Source organism: Agelaius phoeniceus, chromosome 7, assembly GCF_051311805.1.
Source record: "Agelaius phoeniceus isolate bAgePho1 chromosome 7, bAgePho1.hap1, whole genome shotgun sequence".
In the NCBI taxonomy this organism is placed as follows: domain Eukaryota; kingdom Metazoa; phylum Chordata; class Aves; order Passeriformes; family Icteridae; genus Agelaius; species Agelaius phoeniceus.
Window position 1 is genome coordinate 28,512,457 of NC_135271.1, and position 13,006 is coordinate 28,525,462.

Consider the following 13,006-nt stretch of genomic DNA (forward strand, 5'->3'; position numbering starts at 1 on the left):
GTAGCAGAAAATTTTCTGTCCCAAAAAGGGACAGAAAATCACTGCACTCTTTCAACTAAACAAGTTTCTTGTATTCATATACTCACATGAATTCTGCAAAAATTTAATATCATCCTAATGATTTTGTCTCTCTTTCTGTAGTGAAAATATAGAGTCTAGGATTGCAAAACAAGTTGCTTCCATGCCTGTAAGCAATTAAAAAGGCTGGTTTCCATTTTAATAACATTCATTTTATATTTAGTAAATATTTTTCTTCAATACACAGACAGCTGAAGTTTTTCAGTAAAGTTACCTATTAATTAGTACAAGCCACATGTATCAAAGGGAGCATTCAGTAGCTAATTGACTGCTGCCACTTCAAACTAGTAAATCGAGAACATATTCATACAGTAACCATTACAAAAATATGGCAGTCCGATTTTTTCCTGGACAGTTCATTCCCAGCTTCACAGTGAAAATGTACTTTGAAAAGCATACCCAAACTTGGTGGCAATGTCATAGACTTGCTTCTCATGCTGAAGAACCTTCTCTCTGTCACCCTCAAAGAGCAAGGTAGCTACACACAGTATGTTGGGATCAAATCCTTTAAACTGCAGAGAGAGACAAACTTGCCATTAGTCACAGTCTACATGGCAGAATACAAGGAACAGGTTTTTACTTTTCAAAGACATGGCATGTGCCCTGGTCAGGAAGTATTGCTGTAATTAAGAGGAATGATGGAGGAAAAAGTCTTTCAAAATTTACTCCCAAAACACTTAAGTTTTTCCTTGACAGGACAGGTCAATGGAAATAACAGAAATTGTGTGTCACCTCTTTCCTCCTGTTAAAAAGCAGGATAAGCATAACAGCTGTCTACCTATGCTGTAGGAAAAAAAAAGGTCTTAAATGCTTTGAGCAATAGAGACATTTATATTTAATCAACTCTTCCTGTGTTAAACAGCTAAAAAAGCAGAAAGAAAACTATGACCATCATGAATGTGGAGGGAAGGAAAAACTTCTGGGCTATCTCTAAACAGAGTATGTATTCCCTAACAAAAGAAGCTCCAGACACATATTATTTCCCACTTCAATAATCCAAGAAAAAACAGCAGAATCAACACTGGTCACTGTCTTCCAGAAGTATGCCCACTCTTGGAAGATAATGACATTTTTCTACATTTGAATACCCATATTTGCAGTAACTCTCTAGTTAGGTAATTTGGAGGGAAAAAAGTCAATAATAAGATAACATATTTAACACAAAAGCCTAGGTGACATAATTTTAGCACCAAATCATTGTAGGTTAAAAAGGAATGAATTCCAGAAAGACAAAAAAACAATTTGTGTGGGAAAATCTGCCTAATATCTTGAGGATCTTGCAAAATTCTAGCTCACTCTAATAACAAGGTAGATCATGCCTTGGAAAAAATCTAGGAGGATGAAAATATAGTATCAGTATTCACTGATTATCACTGGTCTGCCAGCTGGGTAAACTGGTTCCAGTCTTCCCCTGTCACCAAGTTACTGTTAGACATGGCACATTAATCTCTTACACAGGTACGACCAGTGACAACAGCCCTCTTGGAATAACTCCTCAAACACAATCTCATTTGAATTCAACCACCTTTAGAACCCCAAGTTCTTACACTGTATTATCAGTTACACTCAAACTCAGCTGCATTAGAAGCAGTTTACCAAAAAATCTTGAATTTTATGAACAGCATGCAAAATTCAAACCAATATTAAAAACCCCAAAATTACCTTCGTGATGTAGAACTTTTTCAGTCCATCCAAAAACGATGTAAAAATGGAAGCAACTTGTGGTTTAAGAGCATGACCTTTGGCAAAAAGCAGAAAAAGGCACATTAAGGGAAACAGTGCTCTTAAGATTCTTACTTCAAGGGGCAAATAAAAAATAGCTTGGTAGTCAAAATTACTAGAATTGCTCAGAGCACTTTGATTATCAAAATTAAAAAGAATTCACTCTACTCATTTAGAACATGATATAGGAAAAAGTTTCATTAATTTTTTGAAGACATATGTACACCTGTGCACAAATATTTGACACTTTAATTAAGGCTGCCCTAGTTTAGATCTCACAAGCCTATGGCATGTGGAAAATTTTTAAGAGAGCGCTTCATTAGTTTTTACACCACAAAACTAAGCAAAAATCAGTCACTTTTTTTTTTAAGTTACACCAAAACCACTGAAACAAACAGCCAAAAATGGTGAAAGTTAGGAGTTAAGCATTTTTTCTTTAACAGTTATATCACTTGTGTGAAGTTTTCTACATAAAGCTAGTTATTGCTTCCTTAATGACAAACGGGGAACTAAAATTACCAGGATATATAAATGGTGTCTTGGAGCCTGTTAAATTAACATTTCTGCCTCAGGACTGGGTTTAATTGAGATGAAAGTCTTTTACTGTTTGTTCCATTGTTTTCAGTCACAAACAACTTCTGAACTCTCATTACTGCTTCATTTTAGCAGCCTGGCATCTGGCCTACATGCTGTGAGCCCAATTCATAAAAAGTTATGCACCATTTACATGATACTTCCTTCTAAAATACTTCACAAAGCATTTCCTCCTCAATAACACATGAACTTCAACAACTATGTGCTCTCTTTCTTCCTCTTAAGCAAAGAGGAAGTTTCTCTGCAAATACAAACCCCAAGGAGGACATCTACAAGCGCACTTCAGTAAGCACAGAAAAAAGCGTGGATTTATTAAACCACAGTCTAAAAAACTACTTAACAATGATTACAAGATAAATTAATATTGACACACCTGAAACTATGTTCACAGCTTGCAATTGGTCAAATTGTGCTTCCCAAAGAAAAAGAAATGCACCTGCTTCCGTTGGACATGTCAGAGCAGAATAGTGTAGCACAAAATGAGCAAAGCAAGCAGCAAGGCTTGCTGAGCTTCTCAGCTCTTCCAAATCACAATTTCCTTGATTTGAAAAAGTGGTTTTTTCAACACCACTACATTAATGCCATTTGAAGCTGAGATTTATCACTGACGCTTCTGTGCAAAAGAAGTTTCAAGAATTCTGACTTGCTGAAGTGTCATAGTAGAGGTTTTCAAGGTCAGTCACACTTTCCATTTTCATCTTCTGGGTACAATCAAAATAGCATGGTCTCAGCAAGTTCTGCAAGGCATTAGCTTTTGGGTCATGGAACTCTAGAGTCTCCATCAGAGTGTCTTGAGCTATCTTCTACCAAATCCGCTAGAATTTAAAATGACAGCTTTCCCTTAGAATTGCTGAGATATTATTGTTCTGCATATCTGACATTATCCTATTTAGGTGTTTGAACTAGTTGAAATTTTATGAAATTTTTTGTCTTCAGGAATCTTCTGGTAGCTTCACTGACTTTCAATACCTAAAGCCTAACAGCTTAGATGTACTTGCACACACTTACAGCACTTACACTTTATCTTTTTTTGAAAACAGACAGATCACTTTGGGCAAATATGTCATTACCTCTGTCCCAGTCAAATATTATATCAGAATATTTTTTAAAAACCTAAGAATTCTAAGGAATCTGTGAGATGCTTTCATGAAATTTAAAGGAACCAACCCACTTACCTTGAAAATAAGGTGTGGGCATCCTGGGTTTTTTTTTTTCATATCCAACTTCTCATTAATACTTTTAGGAAGAAAATGTTTCAAGTACTGTATTTTAAAACTAGAATCTCTACTCCTTTACAGCAAAATAGAGGAAGTGATTCCAGACTTTCAATCTCACCAATAGACTAAATGTCAAGAAAGGAACCAGCAGAAAAACCATCTCATTTATAGGCAGAGCATGGCTCTTTACTGACTCAAGTAGTGCATAGTGTTTCCTCAGAGACAAAGACAGGCTTCTGTTTCCCAAACTCACACTATGGCACTATCTGGAGTTTGAACTCTGGGTTCACTGCTCTCTGTCCAGATTTGAGCAAAAGAATTACTACCCAAAACAGACTTGAACTACTAAAAAGCCCTTGGAAACATGATACTCCATGATGATCCACATACTTACCAAACTGAAACTGTGCATTGTCGACAAGGCGAATTGATGCAGGAGCACATCTCTTGGAGGCAAAGTCAGGGGAGTAAGAGGAAGGAAGAATAAAAAGATTACATATATAGTTGGTTTTAAAAGTCATTACAATTAAATTTTCATTACAAAATAGCATATAAGAAAGCACACTTTGATACCAGAGACCTCTGGCCATCACCATCATTGAAACAGGGTGACTATAAACTTGTTTTCACTGGAATAGCAACATCTACTAGGTATAGTAGATGGTCTAGATATAATGCATGGAGAATTTTCAGTTTAACCTCAAGCCAACACAGGAATAGTCCAAAAACATTGATCTTCACATTTTGATTGTTTTTCTTAATTGGCATATGCACTAAAGATAGTACACCTGTTTAGCACATCAAGTTTATGTTTCTGTGTAATCAGAGACACATACATAAAAAAAACCATTGAAAAAGTTTAATTGTTGAAGGCCATCTTGGCATGCAGCTGAGCACTACACAGCTGCTCACTCAGCCCCCTCCCCAGTGGGATGGGGAAGGAAAATCAGAGGGCAAAAGCTGAAAAACCCATGGGTTGAGATGAAGACAGCTTGGTAAGCAAAATGGGGGAAAACCCCCCACAAAAGCACAATGCAAAAAGCAATCAATTACCATCAGCTGACCAATATGCAGCCAGTCTTCAAGCAATGGCAACCCCTATGAAACACCCCCCTCTATTTCATTTATGATCATGATGCTATATGGTATCTGCCTTTAGTCAGTTTGGGTCAGTTGTCCCAGCTGTGTACCCTCCCAGCCTCTTATCTGCTCCAACACACTTGGTGGTGGGAAGAGAGGGAGAAACAGAAAAAGACTTGACACTGTGTACACATTGTTTAGCAATAACTAAAACACTGGTGTGTTAACACTCTTTTGGTTACAAGTACAAAAAGCTAACACCACACATGCTACTATGAAAAAAGCTGATCCTGGCTGGACCTGGTACATTCATGCTCTGCTGTCAGACTGCAACCAAAATCTGTACTCGGGTCTAATCTAGATTCTGCACTGTACAGGAATCTGAAAAACTGTAAGAACAGCTGCATTCACTTAGGTAAGTTTCTGGTCATGTATATGCCTACATTGTATACTCACTGATGGCCATGTCCAGTCATACTTAAATGTATGGCCAGAGGAATATGACAAAAGTCTGAATTTTAGGCTAGTCATCATCTAATCACATGGATATGGAATGTACTTTTCTTTCACTCCATTTGACATGTTCACTCCTCACAATATCATTAATATGTATTTGGTCACACAAGAGGAAGAAAGAACATGAAGAGCTAAGGGAGCTCACCAGGCAGGTCGACAGAAGGCTGTGGGAGTGGTTTTAAATGACACCAACCCACCCACACCCTACAGGCTGATTATCCTTACATTAAAGTGGTCTGATACATAAAAGAGCTTTTCAGAGAGCAATCATTTTAATTACTACTCAGATTGATGCGAGGGGCAACAGAAGAGAATAAGTAGTTCAGGCTCAAGTAAGCAGAGAAACAGCAGCAGCAGCAACAGAAGCTTAGAAATGGAGCAACATTAAGTGGCAAATAGTGCCTCTTTTTTTCCCTCTAACTAAAACCACAGACAGGGAAAACACATGAGTTCCTTAACTGGTTTTAAATGTTGATCAGCCACATGATTAAGCATTCCCAAAAAGTCTGCTGAGGTACCTTTAAAAGGAAGGACAAGCACTAGCAGTAGAAGCACGACAGAAAAACTGGCAAGTGCTGCTGACTAGCATATACATGTCATTCACATACCAGTTTGAACATCTGGCTTGGAACATTAAGCCATTAATTTAGACCAATCACTGGAAAAAATGTAAAGCTGTGTTTAGTTTGGCATTAATTAAAACATTTCTGAAATTATTTCCCCAATTCAGGGTGCAATCTACCATTAATATATATAATTTGGTATAATTTTGCACAGAGCAGAGGAAAGTTAGTCAGTGGAGAAAGAGGCTAGCCAGACTAAGATTTGTTTGGATGCATAGCCTTGAGGAAAAGTACTACAGAACTTTGGTATATAAGTACTTCACTACCTGAAACCATCTGCCTGCACTATTCTCTATTTAAATACCACAGTGTAAGCACAATTCCACTTGGTAATATCCATCTCACCTGCCCATGTCACTGTGCTCCAGGCAGTGATTTCTAAACACAGGCCATATCCTTCAAGTGCATTCCTTTTGTTCCTTTACCACTTCAAAGCCATGAATTCAACTGCCTTTTATATATATGCTGCAAGTCAATTCCTTTAAACACTGGTTCCTTTTACATAGTCCTAGTTAATCTGAGGGTAAAGTTCTCAGCGGAAGGAGATACAAAGCTGAATTTTTCAGGCTGCAATATGAAATAATTCCCACTGAAACAAGCCATTAAAAGTCTTGTCCATGTTTTGGCTCAGAATACCAAGCAAAGTCATAACATGCTCAGTCCTCAACTGAGTAATTTCCAAAATCTTCATGGACCATATCCTGCATTTCATGGACCATACACGTTTACGAGATTCCTACCTCAAACTCCTGGTTATCATCAAGAGCCAGAAATACTGAAGCATCAATACACCCCTACTGCTAGAATCCATGAGTCCTTGAGTGAAGTCAACAGCCAGCTTTTCTTTACCTGCTTTGCCACTTCCCTCAAGCAGGCCACCCCTCGCTCAAAGTTGGGAAAGACCACAGAGCCGTACTTCTGGTACTCAGGGACCGGGCGAATCTTTATCGTAACTTCAGTAACCACTCCAAGGGTTCCTTCAGGAGAGGAGAAAAACTGAGCAAAGTGTTCCAAGATGGACTGCTTGCAAGCTACCCAACTTAACACGTACCAGAATGTTGTAAGTTAACATAAATCAGAAATCCCCAAAATTCAGTTTGCAGTAACAGGTGATTTATTCCTTACTTTTTACATGGTCAATTCTCACAAAATATTCTCTAAATTGTGCTCTTTGTTACTAGACTTGTAGGCTGACTCCACAGGTCCATTTAAAGCAGTGTTAAAAGCTGCACCTTCACAGTCCTAATTAAGGTCTCCATGTTTTATTCTAACACAAGAAATTGATGCCTGCACAATGCCACCCATCAACACACTGGAAGCCACAGCATTAAAGATGCTCAAATAATCAAGCATTACTGAAGCTGAATTAAGATGCAGTATGTGAAATTACTCTGTTTATACCTTCAGATCCCATAATGAAGTGATGGATATCAGGTCCTGTTGACATGCGAGGTACTTGACAGTTTTTTTCTACTATTCCTCTAGGAGTTACCATTTTTATATGAATCACCTGTTTAAACAAAGTGCAATGACTATCAATACTAGCATTAAGCACATTTTATTATATTTATTTTCCACAAAACATATTAAGTTTGATACAGTTTGGCTTTATAGGTTTTAGACATTCTGTAGGCAACCCCAAGAACCTGAGAACTGTTACCAACCATTATTTTGACACAGCATGGTTTCCCCACACAAGAGATAATTTCCATTCTATGAAAAATCATATCAACTGGTGCCTACATCCAGGCAATACCAGTTAAAACTGTTTTGCTCCTCAGTGTAGAACTTCACAGATAGAACTTTATATACACCAGTATTTTAATCATAATATACATTATGATATACAGAGGGAAAAAGTGAGGGTTTAAACTTTGCTTAAGTTTTGCTTTAGAACTGCTGTTTGATGAAGCTACAATAATTCAGTCATTGATTGCTACAGAAATATTTCACTTAGGAGGAAAGACGGAAGTAGTGAAATACTTTGTGAAATAGATTATCAATATAAAAGCTGCCATAAGACTGACACATGTGCAGGGCTAGGAAGTTGTTTTTTAAAAAGTATTTTTCAATGTTATTGTTTCTAGCTTCATTCAGGCCCGTGCAATAGAGCCCACATGTGGGTTTTCTTAATCCTTTATTCAATTCAATCCTCTATTTTACACCAAGGAAGGGTAGAGTTTCAGCTTTGCTTTAGTGATGCCTTTAAATGAAGCAAAATTACTGAATTTCAGCTAATGGCTTTACAACTTTCAAGCACAGGTAGTTAAGTAATTTTCACTCTATGCAATTTATGAACCATTGACTCTGCAGTAAGTGGATTTTAGGCAGCTTATATAACACACTGTTTCAAGATATAAAGCTCCTCAAAAGGTAAACACTTCCTTGAAACAGTCTCACTGTGCTATTTTGAAACTCATGAAGTGTTCTGAATCAATTTTCGCTCCTATTTCCTCCTAATGAAAATTTCAGAAGCTGTTTTAGCCTGAAGTTATGCTTCCATAATAGGGAAGCCTTCTCCTTCACACCTCCCAGAACAAGCAAAACTGTACCATTCAGGCAGCAGGAGGATGATGACACTTTGTAAGTGCTATGAGTTTTACTGCAACCAGGGCTACTGAATAAAAACTGAGTCATTCCTGCCAGCCTCAGTCGCTGACAGTGAAGTGTCACATCTGTGCACAGAACAAATATGTCTAAACTAGGAACTGATGAAAAAGCCTAGGGTAACATGGATACATTACCTAGAGTGTGCTGCAGGAAAGAAAAAATTCACACATGGAAGGGTTAAACAAATTATGAGAGAAAGCTGGAAGTTTGAAGCAAGAAGGCAGGCAAAGTCTGAGCAGCGATGATTTATCTTCAATACATTCAATGCACTTGTTGTTACAGAAAACGTAGACTTTAAAATCAGAAAGTATGCTTAAAAGTCAAAAAATTATCTGAGTTAATATAAAGCTGAACCATTTTAATGACTAAAACAAATTCAAGAGTAGAACACTGCCATTCCCAGTGCACTGCTTCTTTCCTCTGGGTTCCTACAGACCATGTGGTGGCACTAGATCTCACCACTGTGCACCCACATGCTCAATTAGATCAGCCTACTGATTTAAAAAATACTGCTAGCCACAGGCATGTAGGAAGGTGGGGAGCTTGCTTGCTGTCCAACAGCTCAGCTAGACATCTTCAGGTACACACAACAGGTAGGAGAGACCATGGCACTTCTGCAAGTTTGATAGGGTTATTACACTGGATGAATAGAGAGTCCAAAAGAGTAGAAGACAGCACCAGAGTCAAGACAGAGTAACAATTCCTTAAGCTAGTCAGTGAGTGCTCAAATGAGAATTACTTTTATGTCAGTGATAAGGATTACTAGTACTAATACCAAAACAAGGAAACAAGCATGTCAGTCAAGATTTGATGCCAAAACTGTATAACAAAAAGAAACACTATTTACCCTCCCAGTGTGAGTCATTATAAAAGTTAAATATCTGAGCAGAAAAAATATAACAAGTATTAAAACTATTTACCAGATCTTCAATGTTTCCATAGATGTTTTTTTTCATGCCTGATGCTCGTGTTGCTACCCAGCCTCCTAGTGAACTGAATTCCATGGAGTCTGGTTCATGGCCTGTACAGAAGCCACTTTCAGCAAGCTAAAGAAAGAAAAGAAAAAATACATCCTACAGATCCTGCCTGAACTTAGTACTCCAAATTCAATATTCTATACTTGGTTGGGCTGTTTTTGGGTTTTTTTTTTAATATAAGTATCCTTACCACACACCCATTTATGAAACTGTTATCTTGGATATGTACATGACATGCAAGTTGATTCTGCTTCTACTGTGCATACCTGTGCTACATATCACCCTGTGACACTCCTCCCCTGTATTTTAAAACTGAGAAGTCTATTGTTCAAAACAAGGTGAAAATTCATATACATCTGCAAAAAAAAGTTATAACTTAAGTAACTGCCAACTTTGCACAAACGCTGCCAATAAATAAGGCACTTAATCTCTTGTTCCTTCTATCCTAACGTGATATGCAGCAGGTCTGCAGAAAATTTGAGCAAATTGCTTGTACTTAATTCTCTCAAGGAGAGATGTGTTTTAATATACAGCCATCTGGCTGGGCTTCCTATATGCAACACTGTCAACTATTTGTGATGCAGATCATGCATTCCTGTACATTAAGTAGTCACTTGTTTCTCATTTTTCTGCATTAACTTGGCCTTGCCATCTGCACAGCACCTGAGGTTGACAGGATGCCCTCAGAATTACAACACCAAAGCTGTCAAACAGCAAGAATTAAAGGCCAAGCAGTCTCACATTAAGTGATAACTGCATTAGTGTATTTGAGATAATCAATTTGCACTGACCAACTGATAACAATCATGTTGAACAGCTGTATTTAAGTATACCATGTAACATGGATCATTAACTATGTTCTGTTGTACACAGCAGTTCTAACTTAAAGGCTGAAAGTGACTTCTACATCCTGTTTACAGCAATTCATTTAGCTCATGGTTTTCTCTATACCACAGGAACTTGTGGCTTTGTATGTTTACTGGTCATATACTAGGAAGGGTGGGTTTATGACCATTGCATGTAATTCTTACCAGCTGCATGAAAACACACAAGAATTAAGCTAGAATTCAATGATTTGGACAAGGTATGAACAACACCCAAGAAAAATATATATTAAAAAAAAAAAATACTAGAAACTTAACCAGATAAAAATACCTGTTTTTCCAGATCTTGTCCAACAATGCCAGCTTCTACACAAGCTGTTAAGTTTTTTTCATCTATCCAGAGAATCCGATTCTGTTGAAAAGCCAATTAAAACTAAGAATGAGTGTTTAAGATTTCTGTTTACTTCCTTCCCTAATGCTATAGGATCAACATACTTAGTCATACAATTTACTATTAATACCACTCCAGTTACTATACCAGTAGAAGCTGAGGCTCTTCACTCCCTCAAACTGCTACACAACAGGTTTCAATTTACAGTCACCACTACAAGAGACTAACACATATATCTGTCAATTTATACCAGGGATGTTTACAGAATAAAAAGCAAAAAAAGCCAGAAAGAATTAAATCAAAACTCTTGCAGGAGTCTCCCTCTCACAAGGTATGGGCTAACTAATTATTCAAAGTGAACTACTTCAGCTGCTTCAGTTTCAACATAAACTGCTTAACTGATCTCAGATGCCTATATAAATCAGTTTTTATGCAATAGGGACCCTATATAAGATAAAGATAACCATTAAGCATTTATTAAAATAGCAAAGCTTCAGCAATCATCTTAACTGCCCTGAGACACATATGTTTTAACTTTGACAATGCTTCCTTTCACCTTAATTTTCTTATTTTCTCTCTTCATTAATGATAACAAGAACTGGCTGGCAGTCATTCAAGAACTCAAAACTGGTTTATTTTCTGACTCAATGCTTATTTACCCATCTAGCTGACAAAAAACCAAGATAGTAAGAATTAACCACATTTCCTTGCCACACCTAAACCTGACAAAAGTCAAAGCTGTGGGCTATAAATCAAGGAGTTCAAACGAAGGCCTGAGTCACTAGTCACTTGCTGGATTTCATTCTGCATAGACACCTGAAGAGCTTCCTTCAACATACAAGTACCACCTCTGCAGAAAAAAATCACTTTGTTTAACTGAAGAACCACTGAATGCAGAAAACTGAGCCAAACCCTAGGTCTTACCTTCAAGGCTAAAGGAGTTAATAAGCTCAGCAAGTACCTGAAGGCAGTAGAGCCTTACATCAAAGATACAGAGCTGTTTCTGAAGCATCTCATTACCAAGTAGCCATAAATCTATTTTAAAAGTACAAAGCTCCTTCATAATGAAAAGATGAAAACTAGCAATAAATTTTACAGAACTTCATTTCTAGACTGCCATAAAGCTATGAACTTCACAGTCTCAAGATGCTATCTAGACAAAAACCCCAGTTATTTCTTGAAAGTTTATCCTTCAAGTTGATTTATATATATTAGGTCACCTTATCAATTTTTGCTTTAAGTAATTTGAAGTCTAGTGCAAGAACTAGTGAAATTTGCAATAACAACTTCTTCCTAGTCTTTCATTTATCCTCAGATACAAATTCCAATATAGAAGAGGAGCTTTCTCTGAGTTTGATCACTTGAAGCTGCCATAAGGCTTAACAGTGATTTTTTTTTCTTATTGAATATATACAGGTCATATAAAGTAGTACAGGACTAATATCAGAAAAACAAACTGAACAGTACCAGTTTAATAATCATGGTGATAATTAATACTTCCATCCCTACTTTATTCTGGAAAAGAAAGAAATGTCATTCTGTAATGATCACCCAAGTAGGATGATTAAAAAAAAACTAAAATAAAACATATTTAAGAGATCATACCATTTGTGATGTATCTAGGGAGACAATTGTTCTTTTTTCTTCTTCAGGACATTCAAGAGCACTAGAGACACTTGTCCCTCCTGCAAATATGGGAATGATATTTTGTGATCATAAAATTCTCAGGTAGCTTTTCTTCCAATAGAATGCCTCTCTCCCTCCTTTCTGATAAAGAACTGAATAAAGCAAGATCACTGAAGTGAACTGTTTGAGTCCAGTGATAAGCCTCTTAAGGCTGCCCCCTTCTCCAGGTTTCACAAAATCAAGGCAGCTGTGGAGCTGAACAATGCTTTAGCAGCACTCCATAACAAATGACATTCTATGACCATCTCAGCTGCTTCTCTTAAGCCCTGCAGAGAGCTTTAAAACAAAGAAGGATAAGAAATTACAAAGCCATTCAAGAAACAGAGAACTATAGTTTCTTGACAAAAACCTTATCACAGAATGAGCTCATGAAAGCCAAAGCCCCGTGTTTCCTAAGCCCCATGTTAAAACAAGGGAGCTCACAACTCTACTTCAGCAGGCTTAGAGGAGAAGACATCCACAGTGAAAAGTGGAAGTCCATTATGAATTCTTTAGGCTGTGGAAGACACAGATTTTACAGGCCTTTAGCTGTACTCTGTATCTGGAACACTTCCTGAAAAGCCCTTGCCACAGGAATTTCTACTGAACAACATCTACAAGGAAATTAGAATAATATTGAGGTAGTGTTTGACCACAATCCTCTCTGAAACTTTGAATTTCAATAGTGCAACAAAAACCCCTAATTTAT

At 37.3% G+C, this 13,006-nt stretch overlaps 1 protein-coding gene across 3 annotated transcripts in view; it reads right to left on the bottom strand.

Annotated features, from left to right (window-relative positions):
• The window catches only part of AGPS (alkylglycerone phosphate synthase), a 75,465-nt gene that overhangs the window by 16,494 nt on the left and 45,965 nt on the right, over nt 1-13,006 (bottom strand). For all 3 annotated transcript variants that reach the window (XM_077181376.1, XM_077181375.1, XM_054636689.2), the window contains 8 exons: nt 12,238-12,317; nt 10,573-10,653; nt 9,361-9,486; nt 7,232-7,340; nt 6,680-6,807; nt 4,006-4,057; nt 1,741-1,817; nt 478-590 (listed from right to left, as the gene is read on the bottom strand). In XM_077181376.1, coding sequence (XP_077037491.1) covers nt 478-590; nt 1,741-1,817; nt 4,006-4,057; nt 6,680-6,807; nt 7,232-7,340; nt 9,361-9,486; nt 10,573-10,653; nt 12,238-12,317 — 766 coding nt within the window. The remainder of the gene's footprint in view (nt 1-477; nt 591-1,740; nt 1,818-4,005; nt 4,058-6,679; nt 6,808-7,231; nt 7,341-9,360; nt 9,487-10,572; nt 10,654-12,237; nt 12,318-13,006) is intronic.